The following is a 25203-nucleotide window of genomic DNA, read 5'->3' as shown; positions in this document are numbered from 1 at the left end:
AATATTTAAATTCCTAATTATTTTAGAGGTTGATCTACTAAGGTTGGAAACAGAACAGTTATGTCACATTTGGAAAAGTCAGTAAGACTAAAGAACAAGAATTTCCCAATATCATTAGCTTTTAAAAAAATATAATTGCATCTTTGCTATTAAATCCAGTATTTCATTCAGTGGTCAGGAACACAACAGTACAGTATAGGGAAAACTCTGTTTCTATTCTACTTAAACAGAATCTTATTTTAAAAATTCTGACTTCATTTTAACTAAACTTGTAAAAACTGGCATTTGGGGTTTTTTGGAAGAACTTGTAGAGTTTTGCAGTAGCAGAATGACATATCTCTCTAAGTGCCAAATGTCAACTATTGGGTCAATGACTGAAAACAGGACCTTTGCAGGGCACACACAAATTCAATTGTACAATACCAAGAATGATTTCGGCTCTGAACAGGATGAAGTGCAAAAAGTACCGTAAGACAAATACAGCATCTATACAGACGGCTGCTCCTTTGCAATGATCGAAGATATTCTGAAGTCATTGAGAATGATAATCAGTTTGATTACATCTTAACCATACTAATATATGTTTTATATGTGAAAGGAAACTGGCCAGTGATTCTTATATAAAATGCGCACTCATAAAACAGCTTGCATGATAATAAGAAGCACTAAAAATGCTACTCACTATTTCATGTTCAGTGGGTTTTCCAAGTAATGTTTTTACAGACGTTTTTCAGAATATCATCTCTGCTGCTGCTGTACATACATTTCTGAGGTTCTAGTTAGCACTGGAAGCCTGAATCTAGAGTGTCAGATTTTAAAAGTTGAGGAGAGGGGGAAAGATCCTCAAATTACAAAATTTCTGCTCTCCAAGGGCAAAGAGTAGGGGGAAGGGTCAGAAAAAAAATTTCAGAAAGTTCAGTATTGTATTTTTGGCATTAAACTTCTCTATTTAAATTTATGTAAAGGTACCATCAACAATTTCCAAGAATTTTTTTTTTAAACATAAAACCCTAAATTAATATTTGTGAACCAAAATGCAAATAGAAAACCTCCAGCACCTGGCCAGTTCTTTCAGGTTAGTCAAAAACCATGTGTTAATTTGAGTCGTCACATCAACAGATGAGGACAGGAGGACTTATTTTTGTTTAGGGGCATTTCAGCAAAAAGGCTAAAGTGGGAAACAGCCAGCACAAAGCTTCCTCCAGCCAAACCAATGAGAGTTTATAAAGAGTTTAGTCCAGTAATGCACCAAACTGAACCTGCTAAACTGAAAACCGTTCAACCGTTTGTTTGTCCTTTCAGTTACTTTCTGTAGCAATCACAATTAGTGCTGATTTTATTAATGACTCATAGAAAATGCATTTGTGTTTCAGCCAAGGATAACCACTAATTGACTTGAGTGAACAACACACTCAGGTTTGGCTTCAAAAAATATGATAAACAAAATTGCAATTACATGAACATATCAATATGAACAGCAGCAAATGGGATGCTCCTGCAATAGAATTCATATGTTTCATTCTTGCTATCAGGAATAATAGAATGTCAGAGTTTTTTAAAATGCTGGTTCACAGTTTTCTCAGGAAGTAGTCTCAGTGACACTTCTGAATAGCTCCTTAAGGCTGGAATGTGCCAATCACAAATATAAAGTGTCCTGTTAAGACCCTCCTTCTCCATCTCTCCTCTCTAAAATGAAAAGAGGCAAATGCTGAAAATGTAAGGATTTTATTTTAGCTGCACAGAACTGTGGTTATCATTTCTAATTCTAACCCTGAATTCCAGTTCTAACCTGTCTCATATGAAGAAATGCAGAGTGGGAGAAAACAGTAATGAGTTTGTATTAAATTGTGGCTTATCTCCTTCAGGACACACCAAGAGTTATTTACCGGACTTCAGCTGAGAGGAAAGGCTTTGTTCATCTGTCTTGACTGCATGACTTATTCAAGCCCTCAGGCATGTCAGGGCATATCTGAACACTACCAATCACACTTATCCCTGAACCCTCAAGGGGGTCCCCAAGTACTAAAATAAAACAATATATCACAACTGCCTCTTTCTTTAAGGGAATGCTGGAATATGATCACTATACCTCTGGAATAAGCTCACTTTACTTTTTACAAGGGTACTTAGTGACAGGACAAAGGACAATGGGTTCAATCTAAGAGCAAGCAAGTTTAGATTAGATAGTAGAAATAAATTCTTTACTGTGAGGGTGATGAGACACTAGAACAGGTTACCCAGAGAAGTTTGTGGATTCACCATCCCTGGAAAAGTTTAAGGTGAGATTGGATGGTCTGGTAGAAAGTATTCCTGCCCATCCATGGCAGGGGGTTTGGAACTAGATAATCTTTAAGGTCCCTTTCAACCCAAACCATTCTATGATTCTGTGATTAGAAGCATGGGTTAACACATCACACACAAGAGGACACATCATGTCCTCTGCATTTGTCCTGTTCTGGTTAACACCATAACCAAGCAATTAGAAACACCAGACATCTACTGGTCTCAGCATCCCTCATGCAAACAGCTCACCACTGAAAGCTCCAAGCAGTCTTCATCCTCTCCTCCCTGCCACCTGCCGTGACAGGAACGTGCTTCCCTCGACACAGCTCATGTGCGATGAACAAGTCGAACTGTGAACTAATTTAGTGCATCACCACAGCAGCCTCTGCTGGGGTACCCTGTCACAAAGGCCTGGCCTGACACACTTCAAAAGAGACTTTGTGGAAGTCTGTTGGTGGCTTCTTAGTGGGCTATCGGGATAATATTTGAAAAATTAGCCAGAGTTCCCAACTTCACAAGCAGAATCAATGCCAGACAGGGCATTACTTCAAACTAGAATCATCTGGTGCCGCTACACCTGAAAGAAAAATGGGAGCTGTTTTGGTCAGCATGATCTACTGAAACATCTCATGAGGGAAAACCCTTACCATGAAAAGACAGTGAAACATCACAGAGGAAAGTTAAGGTTTTTTTGTTAGAAGAAGTGCTTGTACACTTTCTCTTGAAGTTAACAGGATGGGTGAAAATCAACAGCTTCTAACACTGGTGAAATATGAGTTTAGTGCTACTGACGGAAATGCAACAATCCAACTAGACTAATTATTAATTTGTAGAACTGGTCTTTATACAACAGCCATGACCTTGCTATATGATATTATCACCTTAGATTTTGAAGGCTGTCCTGCCATGTCCCTCTTTAACAGTTCAAGTGTTTGGGTTGGATCTCAATGACAACAGAGCCTGTGCAGAGAACATGTTGCCAGTGATACCCAGCAGGGCCTTCACTTGTCATGTCATCAAGATGCAATTTTCATATATGAAAGGCCTTTTACAGTTCAAGACTTCTGCCTGCTATCCAATATTGCAGTACAGTTTTAACAGATTGGCTGTTTTCACTTCCTGAGCAGCATTTCTCCAGAATAAACATATGTTGATGTTTTGTGGTTTGATGTTTTGTACAGCTGATTGGTTTCCCAGTATTGCCCTTTTTAGTTAGTTCCTGTTAAGCACTGATATGCCTCTGAGTCCAGACAAATGCTTTCTGGACTACTATCTATGTGAGGATAGTCCTCAGAGAGTGAAGGATTAACAGATCAAGGACAATCCCACCTAGAAGGACTTGAAGGTGCTGGTGGATGAGAAACTCAACACAACCCAGAAATGAACATTCACAGAAAGCCAACAGCATCCTGAGCTGCATCCAAAGCAACATGGTCAGCAGGTCAAGGGAGGGGATTCTACCCCTTTGCTCTGCTCTGCTGAGACCCCACCTGGAGCACTGGATCCAGCTCTGGGGCCCAAGAAGGACATGGACCAGAGGAGGGCTACTGGGATGTTTAAAGGGATGGAGCACCTCTCCTAGAAGAAAAGGCTAAGAAAATTGGGATTGTTCAGCCTGGTAAAGAGAAAGCTTTGGGGGTATCCTAACTGGGGCCTTCTAGTCCATGAAGGGAGCCTACAAGAAAAATGGAGAGGGACTTTTTACAAGAGCATGTAGTGATAGGACAAGGGAAAACTACTTCAAAATGAAAGAGGATAGGTTTAGATTAGATGCTAGGAAGAAATTCTTTACTATGAGAGTGAGACACTGGAACAAGTGCCCAGAGAAGCTGTGGATGCCCCATCCCTGGAAGTGTTCGTGGCTAGGTTGGATGGGGTTCTGAGCAACCTGATGTAGTGGAAGATGTCTTTGTCCACAGCAGGGGGTTGGAATGGGATGTCTCAAAACTCCCTTCTAACCCAAGCCATTCTCTGAATCTATGACTACAAAATAAACCACTAAAGCAGCTTTCAGCACTTCCAAAGTTATCAGCTGGGGAAACTGGGGGCATAACACAGGATTTTTTTTTTCTTTTTTTTTTTTTAAGGGTAATTCTTGTTATACATAGACATAAAATCCAGAAAGTGCAGCCATGAGAGAAATAAGTTTCCTCAAACTTGTAATAGAAGGAAAGAATTAGAAAATTCAAAGGAGATAAGGCCAAAGTTATCACATTAAGAGCTAACTGCAGATATCATAGGTTTCTATAGTCAGAACCTAAATAGCTGCAAAAAATGCAATCCACAAACTGTGCTAACCAGATTACTTTCATTGTGCCAGAGCTGCCAGTTCAGTTCTTCTAAAATAGCTGACTTTTCTTTCTCAAAAAAATGCACATATATAGTCTAAAGATCATGGGTAAACATGCAAGATTATCAAGCTCAGCTAAAACTGCATTAACACTTACAACATAGCCAGGCTTGAAAAATATGAAGCAAGATTCCCTATCTTAATGCAAGTTGGTATGAATCTATTATCTATATCAGGTCTTCAGGCTATGACCATTTGATCTTATAAACATTTCTCAGTTTTTGATAGGTGTTCAGTCATTTAGCTCCTGATTTTCTTCCAAAGGTCTGAATTTAGCAGCCAGTTGTACATTTTCTTTTTAATTCATAATCTTGATTCAGTACTTCCTCTTGTGATTTCCCCAGTTGCAAACTTCTCATACTTAATACCTTATAAAACAGGTATATCACAGCATTCAGCTTGTAAGTGATTCATCTGGTGCAGAGATGTTATGCATCTTCTCCACAGTATCCTTACTTTTCCATAACTTCTACTCCTCACACTTACTGCAATCTTTTCATTGCCTGTATTCTATTAATGCATTTGACTGTTTACTCATGGAGCATGAAAGATTTTTCTAAAAGACCATCACAGAGCTTTTTAACTGTTGTTCCCTTTCAGACTAGTCTTTGAAACCCTATTTCTATTTGGATGAAAATTTTAGAATTTGAAAGGAAAAAAGTATCTAAAATTCTTTATAAGACAACCTGTCTGAGAACTTCTTTATTTGCAAAGACACAGTTAATTTAAGTTGTGCTGGCTGCATAAACTGATAGACTGGACAAAAGAGATTACAAAATCATAGACTGTGCCAAGTTGGAAAAGATCAATCAGGATTATTCAGTTCATCTTCCAGCCCTGCACAGGACACACCAAGAGTTATATACCATGTTCCCTGAGAGCACTGTGCAAACGCTTCTTGAACTCTGATAGGTTTGGTGCTGTTCCCACTTCTCTGGGGACTCTGTTCCAGTGCCCAACCACCCTTTGGGTGAAAAACTTTTTCCTGATAACCAACCTAAACCTACCTTGACTCAGATTCATGCCGTTTCCTTAAGTCCTGTCACTTCCTTAAGTCCTGGTCATGAGAGTGAAAATATCAGTACTTGCACCTCTAATTCCCCTCATGAGGATGCTGAAGACCACAATGAGGTCTCCCCTGAGTCTCATCTTCTCCAGACTGAACAGAACAATGACCTCAGCTATTCCTCATAAGGCTTTCCCTCAAAGCCCTTCACCATCCTCATGGCCCTTCTTTGGACAATCTCCAATAGCTCAATGTCTTTTTTATATTGTGGTGCTCAAAACCACACACAGTAGTTCAGTCAGCAAGCAGCTTTTCTCTGCTTACCCCATCCCTCCACCCACCTACCATATCAACACTTATTTAGGTAGTCAAATTCAGGAAAAAAGAGGGGAAAACCACTGCTCTGGAGACAGCACATACCAGATTGAGACTATATTGTTAATGGCATCAGAATACAAAAGAAAAACAGATAACTGTCCTCTTAGGGTGCTGTGGTTAACTCTGCAGAATGAGGGGAAAAAATAAACATACTGAAAATAAAACCCAAACAAATATTCCATAGCTGCAGAAAACAAAGAAAGAAAACTGACAGCCATACAGAGGCAGCATTCATGCAAAAAGCTACTCTTAATGCAATTCCTCATTAGCTGAGTGAATAACACAGAGCTTCTGTGGCAGGGGACAGTACAGGCATGCCCACATGAGCTCTTGTTGATTTAAAATCTACATTACTGTGATTGTTATGATGTCTACCAAATGAGTGCAGCATACAAAGCTTTCTGTGACACAGCAGGAGTCAATCTGACAATGACAATGCTATAAATAAATTAATGGCAAAGGACTCCACAATCACAGGTGACTGGTAATGGGATTCATAATTTACTAGATCAAACCTCTGGTGCAGGTCAAGAGCAGCAGCAAAATTACTGGTAACTGACAAATGTGTGGTGGACTGTGAGAAAGAAGCTGCTGGTTTCAGTCCATTTCCGGACTGATGGACAGGTGTCTGGAACGCTCACAAGAGTCACCACAACTGGCACCTCAAAGTGTCCCAGACAGACCAAGGACTGTGAAATGCTCTGGCTCTAAAATGCAAAGCTTAAAGACCGCTACAACCCAGCCTTACCTCAATCAACTTCCACACAAAAATGGAGCATATCAAAAAACCCACCTTTACCTCTGGAAATATATTCCAGCAATTACTAACCTTCACAGTCAAAGTCTTGCTTACTTCCAGTCTGAATCTGTGACACATCATTTGCCAGCCACAATGACAATCAGTTCTGATATGGAGTTTCCACATGGAAATGTTGACATTCCACAATGTCCACATGGACATTCTATAGAGTGCCTATCCATCCCTGCCTCTTTTTGGGGATGACACCCCTCTGGGACAGGGTCTGAGCACTGTTTGACAAGAAGATCTCAGTACCTCTCCCTCTCCCAGGACTCGCGCTGTCCTCCTTCCTGCATTGCAAACAGCAACCACTGCCCAATGCAGCATAGGAAGCATTCTTCCTCTACCAGCATTTAAACATGTGGTTGTGGGGAGGAACGAGGAGAGAATGAAGGCCTTACAGCAGTCCAGACACAAGACAACCTGTTGGAGGGATCCTACACATCACTGCCAGACATGCTATTATCTAAAGCACACGTTTCCCCAGCTACCTTTCAGTGTCTCATATTCTGAATCAAAATTTTAAAACCTAAACTAACTGAGAAATAGAATACAAAAAGCAGGTGGCAAGAAACCTAATTATTTTCCTCTGTTCATGGCTCTTAGGTGGATTTATAAAACATCTGTGAGTGTCCCATGGGCAGCCATCCAAAGTGCTCTGGAGGAGCCAGCTTGATTCACCAAGGCTACTTGCCCCTGCGCATCTGTGGGAGCACACAGCACATAGTGCTGTTGGACACTGCTCGCACTCATTACATCTGAAATAACAAACCTGGCTCCACACAGTATGCACACCTTTTCTCTTGGACATGCTACCTGCTGCCCATAGGGTTTTCCATGAGATAGGTATTTGTATCACAGGAGCTATAACCAGACATCTTTAAATTACAAAATTCTCACCAAAGTGTTTAAGATCCTGTATAATAATGGTGTGCTTCATTGGGACAATAGCCTTAGAATGCTCTCTGAATATATTTCAAAGTTAGTTTTACTAGAGGAAAAACTTCTTTGAAACAAAAAGAACTAAAGGGCAATATGGCAAGATAGTTCAGGCCATATTTTGGCAATTTTTTTCTAGTGTAAATCACTTGAAGTCTTACAAACGATTGTGTCTTGCACTTAATGCAAGCTAGCCATGTCTAAAGGTGTAAGAAGTCTTAGAATCCAACTAATTTTATACTTACTTTTTCCTGTTATTCCAGCTTGAAAGTACTCATGACTTCCTAAGGCCAAACTTTGATTATGAGCCATCCATGAATCAGACATCCATACGGGTTTGTAAATGATACTTGAGATAATGTCCAAAACAGAATTTCTATAAGAAAACTTTTTTTAAGTATATCTCAGTAGGCACATGTAACCTAAACCAATACTTTGTTGTGAAACTTCAGTCATTTTCTAATAGCTTACTAACTTACAAGGAACTGAAGCAACCTATACTCAAAACCTGCAGTATCTAAGTCACAGGAAAGCATACTTTACTGTGAGCATTTCAAACAACCAGGTAAAAACAGTCTGTAAAACTGTTTTCTACTCTAGTAACTCAAAGCATTGCCCCTCTCTGTGATGTTACAATCTGTAGCAAGCTGGTGTTCACCAGATAGACTGCTGTTTGTTTCCATTTCTTCAGTGTTGCATTCTTGACTATGAATGACAAAGACAGATTGGGCATTTTCATTCTCTACCCACCAGCCCCACTGGGTATAAAATCAGTACTTCTGATACACCACTTTAAGTGCTCTATTCAGAGGTATTATTGCAACAAAACAGAGATGAAACTTCAGAATCTGATGAGCAAGATGTGGGTAATTTGTGATTCTGAGAGCTACAGCATGCAGCCATATCATTTGTTCCACACAGGGGCAGAAAAGACCAAATTCTCTTTAATAACATGCTACTAAAACACTACTGGCTTTTCAATGTCTAAAAACATTTACCTTCCTTAGTATGCATAAAAAGCTTTGTCTAATGAATTATTTGCAGCATTTCCCTACATCTCCTACAGGACTAGGGAATACTAGAGATAAAATATTCTTAGTTAAAGACAAAGGCAACTACTGCAGAAGCAAAGGCAGCTTTTTACAGGTTATGCGCATTCAATAAATGCAAACACATGAAACAAGGAATCTCTGAGAAAATATATTCCCATATCACTGCAATTGCATGTTTAAAAGTCTGAAAAACATCAGATGATTTCTGAACACAAAAGTAATCATTTTCCATGAGTGAAATTTGGGGAGAAAGGTGATGAGGGATACACATAAGGAAAACAATTCCTATTTGATTTCAGCGGACATAAGAACAATCCCCAAGCACAATGTGGACACACAAGCTGTAAGCAAACCTACCTAAAACCTGGCAAGGATGTAAATAACAAAGGAAGTAACCAAATCTAAGAGAAGTTTTCTAGGCTCTTGGTACTAAACAGAAGCATTCAGTCACAATTAATCACCGCAGTGACTGATAAAGTAATCAAAATTAGCTCAGCTCCCAAATGGCATTTGAAATCCTTACACTACTTTAGGAACTGGGGAGAAGTTTAAAGGAACCATGCTGCATGCAGAGAAAATCGAACACACAGTTGGAAGCAGGGGTGATTAAAGCAAGTCCATCCTCATGTTGTTCACGCGCCACTGTTACTTTTGAGACACTGCTGTGAACCAGATTGGGAAGAGATCTGGGTAAGCATAATCCTTCATACCTTTTGTGGTGGCAACTAGAGGAAGAAATCATGACCTGGTTATATTTAAACCACAAAAGCTCCCAGTTCTATTTACCATGCAGCCTCACAAACAGATGCACCACCACAAGCAAGGAGGTGGTGTGTGGGCTGCCAAAACTACCACCACCAAAAGCACTGGCCTGAGGCTGCAGCTGATCTGTACCATAATCAGTCTTCCTAGTTTTCTAATCATGATAAAATAAAACAAAATTCCATTCATTTTAAAGACCAGCACCCTAGAGGCAATATGACATCTTTACTCAGCACAAATGTTTATCTTTTCAACTAAGCGCACTCCTGAAATTCAGACTTAACATCAAGCACAACACAAGTCAAATGGACAGTGTAGCAAAGTCAACAGCTAAAGCACATTTTATTTTATGAAGCACATTTATAAATCACATTCAGAACATTTATAAATTCAAGGTCAACCCAGAGCTCACCATTACCTTGATACTGGGGTTGATTGTGATTACTGGGGACACCTCTTGTTTGGCTTACCTATTGACTTGCCTGGGAGAAGTGTAAATTCTGTAGTTTAAGAACTGAAATCACTGGAGACATTTTGCATGAAGAAAAAGGAGATATTCCCAGCACCAACTACTGCCTTACCCACGATTTTTCCACATTTCATGAGAAGTGGAACGCAGGGAATGAACAAATTTTAGAGGATAATGGTTCCTGACATAACTCAAATAGCCAGATTTTAAGATGTAGCAAAGCCCAGGCAGACTACCCTCCAAGGTAAGCTGGTGTAAAGAAGAAATCATAGCATTCCAACAAAGGAGACCTGTATCCTGTTCCCAGCTTCTTCCCTGCTCAAGATAACACAGTAAATACAGGTCTTCAGATGAGTTTCCCTTCAGTAAAATGGGAATAATACTTTATGTAAAGTTTTGGAGACTACAGATGCCCTGCTATTTTAGACCTATTATGTGAGGATCGTTGGTTCCTCCCACACTCCAAGCCTAAATAAGGCAATTTCACATAGAAAAAGACTGCAAACTCATCTGCCATAAATATTCAAGGAAGGGGCCCAAGTACAAAGAAGGGTTAGCACTGGGGAAGGCAAGCTGTTTATGTGATGCTTAAACTCCACACATAAGGAAACTTACCTTTACTATTAAATTAATAACATAATCTCATTATTGTGTTATACAGATTGACAGTGTAGCACTCTTCCTTTTTCAGTTAAATTTCTTGTTGTTGTAACAGCAGCAACAATAAAACTGGCTGGATCTCAAAACTTCAGCTTTCAAGAAAACCAGTCTCAAAACACCAATTGCACAGAACAAAAAATTAACCCCAAGATGACTGTGATAGTCAACTGCAAAGGAAAGATTTACTGTGGAGTCCCCCACAACTCTTACCTCAAGCATAGGGCGGGCACTGTCATGGATTGAAAGAATGTGCGTAATGTTATTCTTACTCAGTTGCTCTACATCTCGGGCATCTGTGATAGAGGGAAAAAAGGAAGATAATTTTTTTAATCTCTTGATATAGCATTTCCATTGTGCATGTTGAAAAGTTACTTATTGTTGATACATTTCCTTTTCAAGCTGCATAAAGCCAGGCAAAACCTCAACTGCAGCTGCTCTAGAACACCATCACCAGAGTGGGTAACGGGAAGACACACTTCTAACTCCAAAACAAATTATATGCTATATAAAGACCAAGCTTAAGTGACTCAGGAATGTGTTCAAGTCAGAAGTTTCATGTATTTTGCATCTGAAATGTAAGTCTGTGCATGCCTGTGTGCAGGTGATGGCCATCTGAACACGCACTCAGAGCTGTACTAGAAATATCTGACCTCCCCTCTACCCACAAATCCCCCTTCAGGGAATACATTTTCACTTGGGAAACAGACCCTGTGATATCCAGGTCTGAGAAGGGAAGCCAGCCGTATCATTTGAATTGAGATCTCTGCAGACAAGCCAAGACGATAATAAGATTCTTACTTTCTGTGAGCCAGTAGAGAAAAATGTGCAGTTAGCCAATACAAATGATAATTAGGTCTAAAGAGAGACAGGTGATAAAGATATCAAATGTATGAAAAAGCAAAATGCTACAGCAAGGAAGTGCAGTTGTGAAAAGGTGGTTCCTAGACCTGTAACCAAGGGGTTTCAGACATTCAAAACTGGAAAGAAAACTGGGGTGACTGAAAATTTGATGCTAGATATGGCAAAACCATAGGCTTGATTCTATGAGAAAAAGGGTAAAATAGACAATCTGTCATCAGCGAGCAACTTTCCCCATACTAAACTCTCATCATGTCAAAAAACAACCTGAAAGAACCACCAATACAGGTAAAAGTTAGCTTGTGCCCATCTACTTTTGACCTTTTTGCTTGAGACTGGCACAGCACACCATGGTAAGTACAGCAGTGGTTTTGTGATGGGAACACCTGCCTTCGAAACCTGCCCATACAATCTTTTCACATTAGCCTGGTTGCACACAAAAAGAGAGCACTGACCACAAAGGTTTCAAACCGGCTCTCTCTAGGTACAAAAATAATAGCATCACCTGTACATTCTTTATGTACATGCAAGAGTTCAATTAGCATCTCTTGGGTTGTCTTATCCCCCTACTATAAAGTTTCAATGCCTTTTCTACATCACAAAGAAGAGCTGAACATTTAATTATACTGCCCCATAGACAAGATCCAAGTGAGCACAGTAACAAGCCATGAAATTTAAACCTAATCCAATTATGAAAGCTTTTCTACAGCTAATAAAATGAAGAAAATAGTCAAAACTGCAACGATTTTATTCACTACTGCTCAAGCCTGCATGATCAACACAGATGCCTAATCCTTCAAGAGAGAATTAATACAAATTCTGTCTAAAACAGAATTAAAGCCTAGCTTCACAGAACAAATAAAATTTCCTAAAAATCTCAGAGGAAACATTTCAAAGAAGAAATGCTAATGCTCACCAGGCGACATCCTCTAATCTACCCGACCTTCAGATTTTTTTTAACAGTTTGTAGGACAGTCTCAATTCCTTAGGGAATACCTAAGCTGGCAAGGATTTGGAAGCCCAGAAACCAGCCTAAGTGGCCCTAGAAATCACTGTTTTCTGTCTTACAAAGACTAAGGGCAGACTTCAGAGACTGCTGGCTGGAACTCATGGTGTTAAGGCACACCTAGTACAATGAGACCTCAATCTCTAATTATCAGTATGACCTACGTGCTAAGAAATGTCTTGCCACACAAGGCAAACTGCTTTAAGAGAAGATATGATCCAAATTAAATGCTGACTGGTTTGAACTAGTTTGAAAGGCCTAATGGACATAGTACAACTCAAAAAGATTGAAATACCTTAGTTCTTCAGTTAACAGAGACTTGGGCTAAAGGAATTTCAGCAAATCAAAACTATAATCTGAGATTTCAGATATTCCTAGAAACAAGCTGGAAATGGGTACCTATGTCAATGGGTAGCCAGCAAGTCCTTAATATAGTTGGGAAATAAGCATTCAATTCACTAAAGCAGGAGAAAAAGCTTCCCAGCTACTGCCTGGATCTAAACTTCATACAGTTTACAAAGGGGAAATTCCCCTGGTTCCCCAGCACCTGCCCTAAGTCTCTACAGATACTACAGAAAAGGCTATTTAAACAGCAGTACAAATAAGATATCCTGTCACTCACAGTCTCATACCATAAATAACAAAAAAAAAAAAAAAATTAGAGGTTATGTAAAGAACCACCAAAAACCAAAAGAACCACAGCAATTCTAACTTCTTTGCTGTAGCACAATGCTGTATGAGTACATCCAAGCTGACATTTTGAAATCACAGTGTGAAACACCCCATTTTCAAATTTTAAGATTAAACCTACCTATCAGAGCCCCCTCCAGTGCATCCTCTAAAGCGTGCCTCAAATGTGGTATTATTCTTCAACAACAGCTTACCTAACATTATGTTTCATTAGCTTCTCAGCTAATGCAGATGTGGACTTTTGAGTAAAGCCTTTGGGAAACTCTCTTTTCACACAAAATGACACAATTCACACTAGGGAAGTCTTCCTCTCTCCTTCTCACATTTAGCCTTTTTTCCCCTCAGTTTCATACTATGACTCCAAGCTTGATCTATACTCATGCAGAGAGCTGCAAACACTTATATACCAAAGCAATGCCAAAGTCATCAAAATAGGACCAAGGCCTCAGAATTTGTATCCTTGCAGCTCTGGGAAGCCTTACTGTGTGGCTGGGGAGCAAATCACCTAGTGCAGTGTGCTTCCATCCCATGCCCCATCAGCAAAAGAGAGACACAGCTCCAAGCACTGCAGTTAAGACACATCAGTGACTGAACAACTCCAATACTACAGTGGTGAAGTTTCAAATGTACCTACAACCATCCTCTCTCTTACTTCAGTATTTTAATGACTCCACAGAAATGCAAGGTGAGGAATAAGGACTTCCTCTCAGACAAGGCAAGTGAGCTCAGCATGTACAACAGTATTAGGTCTCAATCTGCAGATGTATAGACACAATTTCATCATCATTAGATCTTTTTAGTTTTATTATATAAAGCAAATTTTTTTCTACACTTTCTCTTCTGCTTTGGAGAGAGCTAGATAGAGAGACAGCCACCTAAAGAAGAACATCCTCTGCAGTGGTTTAGAGCACTAAGAGCTCTTATCAGGAGAGCTTTGTTCCTGAATCCAGCTATGTGCAGTTACAGACACACACACAAACTGTGTACATGAACAAAAACTCCACCTGTCCTGTATCCACACTTTGTTCTAAAATATATTTTGTCCCATCCTCTCAGAAGGACCTTCTTAGGGAACAAGAAAGATGGAGAAAAGAGGTCAGTACTCTGTTTAATGGAGTACCATTAGTCTTCCTTCAAAATGTGAAGCTGAAAAAGAAAATAGTATCTCCATCCTCTCCTGTTTTCAGTACCTGATATAAAGCCTTAGGAAATGGAATTTAAAAAAATACTAAGCGGATGAGAACAGGAATTAACTGACTTTAGAAACACAGCAGAACTACTTGGTGGGAATTGCCTTTCTATACACTTAGTAATGGGAAGGGCAGAAACTTCCTCAAGACTCTCCAGACCATCCACAGCAACACTGGACTCTTTGGGGAAATTAAACCTCATATTGTGGCTTTCCCCTTCAAATTAAAAAGCCCCCAAATGTTCCATGGAAAAAACCTTGAATGATTACAAACAAGGAAGCTCTTTAATATTCAAGGTAGAAACACTCTCGAATCTCCGGTTTCTGCTACTGTCACACCTCTTGGTTTGGAAACAAACTGAGCATCCATTAAGAATCTCTCATCAGAAGAAACAGATTTTGTTTTCCATTTGTGCAGAGAACCAGGCTGTCCTGTCAATCCCTTAAGGAACAAAGCAACCATTTTTGTTGTGAGTACAGGTGACTTTCAAGAGCCATCAGGTTTCCAGTGCAGAAGACAAGTGGACATGCAGTCCCACAATAAATTCTTTGTCTTTTTGAGAGGACTGCATTTTATCTGTAAGGTACAAACAAAACAAAACAAATTTTCTCCAAAATCAGAGGCAGAAAGAAGAGTTAACTTCCTCTTTCTTTTCCCTCATTTTTCCCTCTTAGCCCCCTACTCTCCCATTTGCAAAGAAATAACTACTCCTTCACTTCCACAGAAAAATCCCAAGTGTTGTTTCCTTCTGGGCTTTCAGACCAGACTCAGTCTTGTATTTTATATGGACATCTATGGTTCTTCTTGAATTTTTCTGCCCTCTAGCTGTGCAATCTCAAATATACCCTCTCAGGAGCATACTACACTTTTCATGTGCTACTGATGAGCTGAATCATGCTTATAGAGCCTGTAAGATAAAAAGCACTTGAACACATGCCAAGATCTATGCTTATTCAGGAAGGTTTTTCAGAGACATACTCAAGCTCTGTGGACTTAGGAGGATTTCAGGAGATACTTTTCAGTGCTTTCCATAATCAGCACTACATGTAACTTTCTACCCTAAAGACCCTTAAAGTGATTACTAAAGCCCTTCTCAAGTCTACGTGCTTAGAGATTTGTGCAGCACCAAACGAAGCAGAAGCAGCAAGCTCAGTCCTCATTTCTGCCACAGGTTCATTTCACAAGCTTTCTGGGCCTCAGTTTATCTCCCAGTCAAATGCAGAATTTGCACTGCTCTGTCATAGACTGTATTTAAGTTTATTAGGCCTAAAAGCAGAAATATAGCTGAATGGTGAATAATAATTCCCCAATCAAAGCAATTGCTGAATAATGTCTTCTCTAGATAACAGCCCTCCAGAATTAGTGTTTAACATCTCAAACATCCTACTTTCACCCAGCAGAAAGGCATCCATCTGGAAGAACTGTGCCTTTTCCCAGCCTGCCAGTGTTCCCAGAGGTCTTCCATGCAGCAGCGAGACAGGAGTGTGAGTAGGATGGTACTTTGATTTAGCTCTGGGAACTGCATGCCCAGGCTCCCTGAGGAGCCACTGGGGAAAGACTATCCTCCAGAGGGCAGATCAGAGCGATTTACAGACATTTTCCCTGACTCAACTTCAGGAGAATCTCCCTCCTCTCCACCCCAGCTCAGGGACTTCAGCTGAATTCTCAGCCCCGTGTCCGAGCAAGATGCACAACACCAGGGATTCAGTGTTTCCTCCTCTTACTGACAAGATGCAACTTTATTCAATTTCAAGCTATCAGTCTTAATCTGAAGAATGGGAGACTGGTCAAAAATGCATTACAGGAAATAATTTTATAAAATTATTATTATTATTATTAGACCCCTGTCTCCACAAGTAGCTAGGCAAATCAGGATATTCTGACCAATCCCAACTGCACATGCTGCTGAGTATTTCTCAGTCAGTGATGCCCTTCGTGGCAGTCTCAACGCTCACTAGGAACCTTTTAAAAAAGTTTCATAAATCAGAACACATCCCAAGAACATTGGGATCAAACTCCTCCAGAAAAATACACTGGTAATTAACCAACAACCTGTTGCTAAATGGGATGACTTCACTGCACAGAGAGCTTGCTGCATCTGCTCCTAAGCAGTGAGGCAAGGGGACGTTGAGCGACAAGGGATGCAAAAAAGACTAAGAATTATAAAAGCACACTCTCGTATTAGTGACACCTATCTTTTCCTCTCCAGGTATAGTAGATTATCTGAGATTATAACAGGTACTTGTGAGGGTAGAATGTAATGATTAAATGCAATATGAGCAAAGGTCATATAGCAGTAAACAAACAGAAATTTTTGTTTGTGTTTTTAACTAATTTAAAAAACAGACTCCATAACGTTAACACCGAGGTTAAAGTCAACTCGTCTTTCTTTTACGGAGGTAAGCAGAAGCGTTACACCCTCTGCTTCTGTTTCAGCGAGGTTCCCAGAAGCACGTTCCACTCACAGCACCTCCACCCGCACACCTCTGCCCTCCACGCAGGCGTGACCTGCCCTGCCATTCCAGGGCCGCTCCCAAGGCACACGGAGAGGGCTGCAGGCCTGCTGTGGGCAGGGATGCTGACTCACTCAACCCTGCCCAAGTCCCTGCTCTGAAGACACAGCTGCACCAGCAAACAGATGCTCCCGCTGAGTTTCACTCCCCTGGGCAAGGGCTTATGAGCAGGATGGCCACGGGGAGAGGGACAGATTGGGAGCCACGTTACCAGAGCCCATCCTGCCCACCCTACCTGAAACCTAAAGGATTTTCCACTATCCAACATCTTCCCAATTCCACCCCTCGCTTGAATTACTTCAGGAAGAGAAAAGAAAATAAAAAGAGGAAGCAACATGGCTGTGACCAAGTTTTAATTTTTTCAACAGATCATGCAGTGGTCCATCCAAAGAGCTTTCAAACCACCCTCTTGGCCTTATTTTCTTTTTTTTCCCATATTTTTATTTTTTCTCCTTTCATTATCAGCATGAAATCCCCTCTATCCTCTCATTTTCCTTACGACAGCACAATTAACTCCTCACACAGTTGCCATTGTACTTGTGTTTATGGTGTGGCAAAAGGCAGCTTTCAACCTCAGGTGTACCTCTGGGCTGCCTTCCAAAGTGATCAGCTCCACATCCCAAGGGACAGCAAGCACTGGATCCACCTTATTGGTCGGCAGATCCAGAAGCAGGTAAGTCAGGCAAAAAACACTGAACTCACAGGTTTTGGGATGGGGAGGCATGGAAAGAAGAGTGGGCATGAGGCAGAGAGAAGGTGCAGCACCATCTAAATCCAGTGTAGACATTGCCAGCCTTAATGGACTGGGTGTGGTATCAGACAGCCCAGGAAGGACATATATCTATTGCAGCAGCCCCTGGTGAGCCCTGCTTTGCTGTTTTACCCAAGCATAGGAAATAAGGGGTCTGCATCTATCAAAACAACTGTACATGCACAACTGGTTTACTCCTGAGTAGGAAGAGTCAGTCAGAACTGCTGCTAACAGAGTGCTTTGAGAACATGCCATTTATTTGGATGTCTGCATAAAGTTTCCTGTGATTTCTAAAGGTGTCTGTTTTTCTGTACACAAAACATAAACTTCATGCATGAAGCAAAAAAAAAAAAAAAATCCATAGAAACTTACATCTGCAACAGAGACAGTGTGAGTATCAGTGGTCAGGCTGCAACCAGCACGCGTATCAGTCTCACGAGCGGTGACAACAGAACTCTATAGCAGTTGTTATAAATAACCAAAATAATGAAAGCAATGAGCAGGAGGCATAGTAAGCCTTTACTTATAAGGAGGACTTGCAAAAGCCTTACAAAGAATCTGCCTGGCTCACAGCCTTGTTTGCCAAGCAAGGAAATCATTTGAGGCAGGCCAATATTTAGGAATTCCATCTGAAGCATGCTTCAAGGAGATGGTATTCATTTTACTTTTCTCAAAGTACTTGCAGCAGAGCACACAGATGAGAGAGCAAATGAGCTCTTCTTTAAATGCTACCAGGTGAATCCAGACATGAAGCAAGATGGGGTTAAAAAGCTACAAAGATGCTAGAGAATTCTGAGTGCCTGCAAAACAACACCTTAAGACCCCTGTTAAGTAAATCCTAGAGATAATAATAAAACTAATCTTACCTTTAAAGTTGCCAATGAACAAGCCAGGCAGAATCTGTGAGAAAGAAATATAGTATCAAATATAGGTATCTTGTGGTAAGACAATTTGACAAAGTTCAATTTGCATACAGGATGGAACATACTACTTTAGCAGACTATTATGAAATGCAATCTAAAAAATGCTGACAACTTTTGCAACCTTCTCAAACCAGACAGCTCTAGGCATGCTGAGCTTCAATAGCATTCCTTGAAGTTAGTTGTGGGGGGGGAGGTTGTTAATCGTGGGGATTCTTTCACTTAATGGAGGCTCTCCAAGGACAGCAAATGTAGTTTACAAATTATGAAGCACCCTCACAACACAGCCTTCCCCTGCCCCCCGCAGCAGGGTAACAGCTACCCTCATGGAACTAATGATGAAACTTCACACAGCAAAGGTGATTTGCCTAAAGTTGCTAAGGAAGCCGGACAAAGCCCTGCAAAATGACATCCTTCGAAGCTTTTGAAGTGCAAAGCCATGCAAGTCAGGGCTGCAGCACTGTGGAGCTCTTAGCAGAAATCACTGAAAACAGCGACTTGTGTGCTCACATAGAAAGGGAACTGCTAAAAGTCTGTGGACTTTTTCTCTCCCAGATCTACCCATTCACCCCACACTCTCGGATGCCTGCACAGGTGTCAGTTACAGGACATTCTTAAATTTCACATCTTTCCATAACAAGCACCAGGTACCAGGTAACTGGGGAGTTTCAAGGTCTGCCCAAGGACCAACATGTGCATGAGGGCACATGCATGCACAGACACAGAGGCAGGTGACACCTGCCCCTCCCACCCTCTCATAACCCTCCCAAACAGAGGAACAGCAGTACGGACATCAAAAAACTGACAGGCACACTGAATATACATTTGCTAGCCAAGATTTTTGTTCTCTGCCAGCTGAAGTCTCTGACCCACATCCTTTGAGGAGATCAGAACTATGGTGGTGAAACCATACATTTTTCTTCAGTCCATGCATAGCATACCACCAATACAGGTAAATCAGCACTGACTTCCTATAGCCTTAACAACACCCCACAACAGCACAACAGCAGCAACAGCCTCTCAGGCCCAGCTATTTAAAGGGAAAACTCCACCCATTTAGCTCAATCCAGCAGCCATGAAATCCCAAAAGTCATGACGGACTTTTCATCAGGGATCATTGCCACAGACTCAGTTTCACTGCAGCCTTCCTGTTGAAAGGTGACCCAGCTTACCACGCACAGGTTAGCAGGGCCAGCAGAAGAGCCTGTAAAACAGCTTCTGACCTGCCCAAACTTCAGGGCTTTCATCTGATCAAAGCATTTTGTTTGCTGTTATTTATTGAGCTTTCCAGAAAACAGAAAGGCTACAACACCTCTTGCACTCCTTGCAGCTTTGGTTTGTGCAAACATTCCTCCCTTTAGGCTTTGCTGGGGGATCACTCTCTGCCTGCTGTGTCACACCAGCTCTAAACACAGGGCTCAATTCTCCCCCCAATACAAAAAGACAGCTTCTCCAGGACCCTTGCTGTACCTTATTGCTTGCAGACCCCTGCTTGAAAAATAAGGGCTGATTGACAGCACTGGTTCATCAAGAAAACAGTTCTTTAGTCTTGTACAAATGGGCACCTGTACATTCTGCAAAGATAAGCTCAGAGAGCTTTCTCCCTTTTCCTTCCCTCTTCATCCGTACAAATACAACATTCTTACAAAGACAACAAAAATATCCAGGGCAGTTTCCAATGCCAGGGTATCACGTAGGGTAAAGAACCTTTATAACATCCTGCTCTCCCCTTCCATGTGCACAAGACTTATGGTTTCAAGGGACAATTCAGCATTTCGAGCGCTCTCGATGACACTGCTAGAAGTGCAGCTCTAATGCTGCATCCTAGGTCAGGAAAAAGAAGCCTGTAGCTGCTCCAGAGAAGACAGTACTGAAGAGTCACTGCCAAATAGGCTAAATTCTGCAAACAAAATCATGTTCTAAAGCAAAAGGGGCTCAAGTTATGAATGAATTCCACCCACAAGATCACCCCAGTGAGCTCCCTCAACTTCAGTATAAAAAAAAGGAAGAAAAATTTTAAAAGCTTTCTGGTATTTTAAAATAGCTGTCTGGTATTTCCTATCTGCAGCACAAATCTTCCATCACACCACTACTGCTGTAGACTATAGCATTTTAGACTCCAGGACATTATTTGTGCATCAAATGTGCATTCTCAAGAGAGAATAAAAGCCTAATTTGAAGTCACAGTCATTAAGCTTTGACATTAGAAATTAAAGATATTGAGAAACACTGGGGGGTTGCAGAAATGAGGTTTCTTGTTGATAAAGGAGGAAAAATCCAGAAGTCTGCATTTGTGCATCAGGAAGCAATGCTGTATGACAGACAGGTAATTAGGACACCGTGTAACCAAGGACAGATGTTATCCCTGTTGCACTAGTCATTCTAGAAGCAAGAAACATTACTATGGGTGAAAGCTACCTGAAAAGAAGTGAATCTTCATGTCATGCTGACTAATACTTCAGCATTCAACTATGGCTGGGAACTTTCAGCTGTGTCATCTCACACTGCCTTCAGTAACTGCAACTCCAGGCTGTGCAAAATGAAGGCTGGTGGCAGCTAGGGGCGTGTGAGAGAGAAGGGGTGGGAGTCAGAAGAGTAGAAAAATAAGGTGGATGTTTTTGAGAACTTCTCAACCACTGCTATATGAATAAAAACAGTAGCCTCTTTATGTGATCTGAAACATTGAGAAAATGACCACAGACCAAGTAACCGATGTAGAAGAATGCACAACCAAGGGACAAGGACACCAACGTCTGTCCTAGTTTGTACCTCACATGAGAGCAGCTCACGTTCTCAACCTGCACAAAGACCAAGCCCTGGAACAGACAGTAGTTGCTAATGCTTCTGTCAGTCCTCTCCGACAATACACCTCAATGGAAAACAGCTTAAAGGGCTACTTTGCTGCTGTTTCCTACATCAACAAATGCTTATAATAAAGCATCTAACTTCTTGCCTAACACTGCTTCTGGTTGTGTTAGTTCTGATGGGCACTCCGGAGAGGTCCATGGGCTTTCTCAGAGATGTCTGGGCACTGTAAAAGGAAAAGACAAGCCTACCTTTGTCCAGTAGTACAGGAGAGTGACACACATCAGGGAGGGGAATTTGCTGCTGACATGAACTGGCACAGCTTTCTATGACTTACATAAAATTGGCTACCTCAGCTGTAACTAGCCATATTGGTTTAAATTTCTTATTAATCCACTCCTACAACAAACAGGGCTTATCTGCCCTTTTTGTGAAGATAATACTCGAATCTTCTGAAGAGTTTACATGAATAACTGTCAGTTAACTTTAACAGAACTAAACAACAACTAAACCCCAGGAAGAGCTCTTCACCAAGATCCTGTTCACAGATAGTCAAATCTTGTCACCATCTCAGCCGCTAGACTTCAGCTCCTGGAAAACATCTTTCTACATTTCAACCACAGACTTCAACTTGAACTTTGAATACAAGCCAAAGTTAGACATTAACCATGAACACAAATCAGACCGCTGAGACAATTTCCTAAGTCAGACTCCATTACTCATTCTGTAAAATATACATCTTAAAAATACAAGAAAAAAAGGTGAAGTACTGAAAATTAATACTAGGCAGGTCAATGCATATTCACAAGCTGATTCTCCTTCTTCTCTGAAAAGAATAAAAAAAGGTATGTATGAACAAATGCTTTCAGTTTAATTTGGGAAATGTCAAAAGGCTTGGATGGGCTTTAGGAAATAACTAGGCCAGGCTAATTTTACAGAGAAAATTAGCAAAGAAAGACAAACCTCACCTAAAAAGAATACCAGGCCTCCAGCCCTTATCACTCTAATGGCCACATAAAGTCACGTGCAATTGCTATTTGTTATGAAATACATCAGCATAATGGGACAGAAAAATAAAGAGGGGACCATGCCATTGAGAAAGGATCAGCATCCAGAGGCTGTAGCAGTCCCTGGATCTCTTTCTTACCACACCCATTACAGGCCATCATTAATCGTCTTCCCTTGGCATCTGTACAAAGGGACTCCTTAAATGAAATAATCCACCATCAAATAAGCTGATTATTTTTTCCTACCATCCATATACAGGTCTACCACAAGAAACACACTTCAGCTGGAAATAAGGTTAATTGTATTGACTGCCTAGATTGAGACAAGCAAATACCACCTACATCTGCGCTGATGGCTCCATGCTTCCCCTTGCCCCTCCAGCTTTGCCGACTCACAAGATCAAGAGGAAGAAATGATCCCGAGACACATCTGGAAGATGGCAAGTTCCAGATGAACATGTGGGACCCCTACAAATATAAACCCTGAAGGCCAGTACCCAATATGATTGTAGCCTCCTTAAAGGAACCAGCCATTTCCAAACTGCTGAATAGCTCAACCTCTTGGATACAGCTATAAGAAAGGGGAGAAGAATCCAAGTAGTGTTATGCTTGTCCAAAAAGCACCAGGTGGTACATGTCAGGGCAACACTTAACAGAATTAAAATTACCAAACTGGCCAGTCACAGATTGCCAATTCCTACCCACACAGTACCACAGTAAAATGTAATGAAGCTTCAAAGGGCTGAGAGCTGTCCTTTCTGTTTTATTTTTTGTCTCTCCCTAGACTGCAACTTAAGCATCCTATATTGCATCCCTCTAAACATTCTGATAATTTCAAGCATTCCGAGACAAATACTACAAATATCAGAAGCCTAAAAGGAGTTTCTCTAGCTGTATTTCTTACTAACTGGCCATTTCTAGAAGGCTAATATCAATGAGTGGCTAATATCACAGCATTATTCTCAGACTTTGAAAGCAAAAACTGAGAAAAGGACCAAGGGAGGTTCTACCTCCTACACACTAACTCAATTCCTCAGCAGCCAGATCTTTTCACTGCCAAAGGCTTCTATTTCAATGTCCCTATCCATAGGATGGAAAGGCTTCCCCTCCCAGGTGGCACACTAAGCAGTCTGGATGCTCATCAATCTGACTTCCAGGGGTAAGGATGTCAGAAGTGGGACAAAATGTGAGGAGCTATTTCTAGGTGTTCTCCTCTGCTTTGTCACAGGCCACGCACACAGCAAAGCAACTCCCAAAGCACTCAAAGCAGGATGTAAGGCAGAGGAGATGACTCAACTTCTGTTTCTCATAGTAAGCTATCTATAAAAGGCGAGTTACCACCACACTTTCAAACCTGGTTTTTAAACAGAGGTGGAGATACTGAGAAAAATCACAGTGGCCCCTAGGTAACCACCATGACATGCCAGGGGAATCGGTGTGTACAATAAACCCCCTACTGCCAAAAGGCCAACACCCTTTGCAAAACAGATCCATCTTCCTTCCTCTTCCTCACTGCGATCTGCACTGGGGCCGAGCGCTTTCCTGTCCCAGCGGCACCGGGCGGGCCCAGCCCTCCGGCGACAGCCCGTGTCCGGCGGAGCTCCGCGCCTCGGGAGCGGAGCGAGCCTTGCCCAGTGACCCGATTCAGAGCCGCGCTCGCCGGCAGCCCCACGCCCGGCTCCTGCCGCAGGGCAGCGGCCGCCGGCTCTGCCTCAGCGCTGGCGGACACAGACAGCGCACTGAAGCCCGGCGCCGGGGGCACGGCGGCCCTCGCCGACCGCCGGGAACTCGCTTCGCCCGGGAAGGGGAAGCCCGGGCACATCACCGAAACCAGGGCCCCCCGCCCGCCCGCGCTGCGGCTGGGGAGGAGAAGGCGGCGCGCCCCGAGGGAGCGGCGCGGCCGCGGTCTCCGTCCCTCCGCCCTCCCCCGAGGCGGGGGACCCCCAAAACCGAAGGGAAAAGCCCTGTCGCCCTGGCCATTGTTCCTGGAGCGGGTGCCCGCGGCGCAGGGGCGAGACAAAGGCGGGGGCGCCGCGGCACCCCGCCCGCCCCCGGCGGGGAAGGACAGCCGCCCCCGGCTCCGCTGCGCCGGCCCGCGCACATGCACTCGCGCACGGCGACAACCACGAGCGGGGTTACCTTGTTCATCCCATTCCCCATGGCTTAAGCGACCCGCACGCCAGCACCGCGGGAGAAGCCGTCGGCCGCTGCTGCCAGCGGCGGGTCGGCGTTCATGGGATAGTGCTTGCCGAGGGGGGACTGGGGACGGGCTAATTGCTAATTAAGGGCGGCCGCTGCTCGCCGCTGTCGGACTGGGCGAGGCGCATCCCTCTCGCCCTGGCCGCGGCCGTCGCACTCCTGGATGCCGGGCGGCTGGGGGCGGGTTTCCGCTCGGCCGCCCCCGGGAGCGGCGAGAACCGCGGGGCCGCGCTGCCAGGAACCACCTCCCGCCGCCACCGCCCCACGCGCGGTGCGGCCCCCGCGGGCTGCCCTGGGGCTTGTAGTCCGCGCCGCCGCGCCGCCCCGCTGCCGCGCGGCCCGACGAACTACGTGTCCCAGCGACCCCCGCGCCGCAGACCTGCCCCACCTGCCGCGGCCGGCGGCGCCCGGCGGGCGTTCCGGGGAGGATGAATAAGCGCCGGCCGCGGCGGCGGAGGGGCGCGGCAGTGGCTGCGGGGCGTGTGGGTCGCCCCTCGGCACGGACCGCCCGCCGGCAGTGCGCCCAGGGAGGGCAGGGCTGCGGCATGCGGTGCGGGAGCGGGCAG

The 25203-nt window shown here is 42.8% G+C and overlaps 1 protein-coding gene across 1 annotated transcript in view; it reads right to left on the bottom strand.

Annotated features, from left to right (window-relative positions):
• Window positions 1-24883, bottom strand: part of DUSP22 (dual specificity phosphatase 22) — a 42866-nt gene extending 17983 nt beyond the window's left edge. Inside the window, exons 1-3 of the mRNA XM_021544772.2 lie at window positions 24578-24883; window positions 18573-18606; window positions 10909-10991 (exon numbers count right to left, since the gene is read on the bottom strand). Of these exons, the coding sequence (XP_021400447.1) occupies window positions 10909-10991; window positions 18573-18606; window positions 24578-24598 (138 nt within the window). The 5' untranslated portion in view covers window positions 24599-24883. The remainder of the gene's footprint in view (window positions 1-10908; window positions 10992-18572; window positions 18607-24577) is intronic.
• Window positions 24884-25203: the final 320 nt, after the last annotated feature.

The sequence above is a fragment of the Lonchura striata genome, chromosome 1 (assembly GCF_046129695.1).
Source record: "Lonchura striata isolate bLonStr1 chromosome 1, bLonStr1.mat, whole genome shotgun sequence".
In the NCBI taxonomy this organism is placed as follows: domain Eukaryota; kingdom Metazoa; phylum Chordata; class Aves; order Passeriformes; family Estrildidae; genus Lonchura; species Lonchura striata.
The sequence above is the reverse complement of the archived record's forward strand: the minus strand, read 5'-3'. Positions and strand labels throughout refer to the sequence as shown.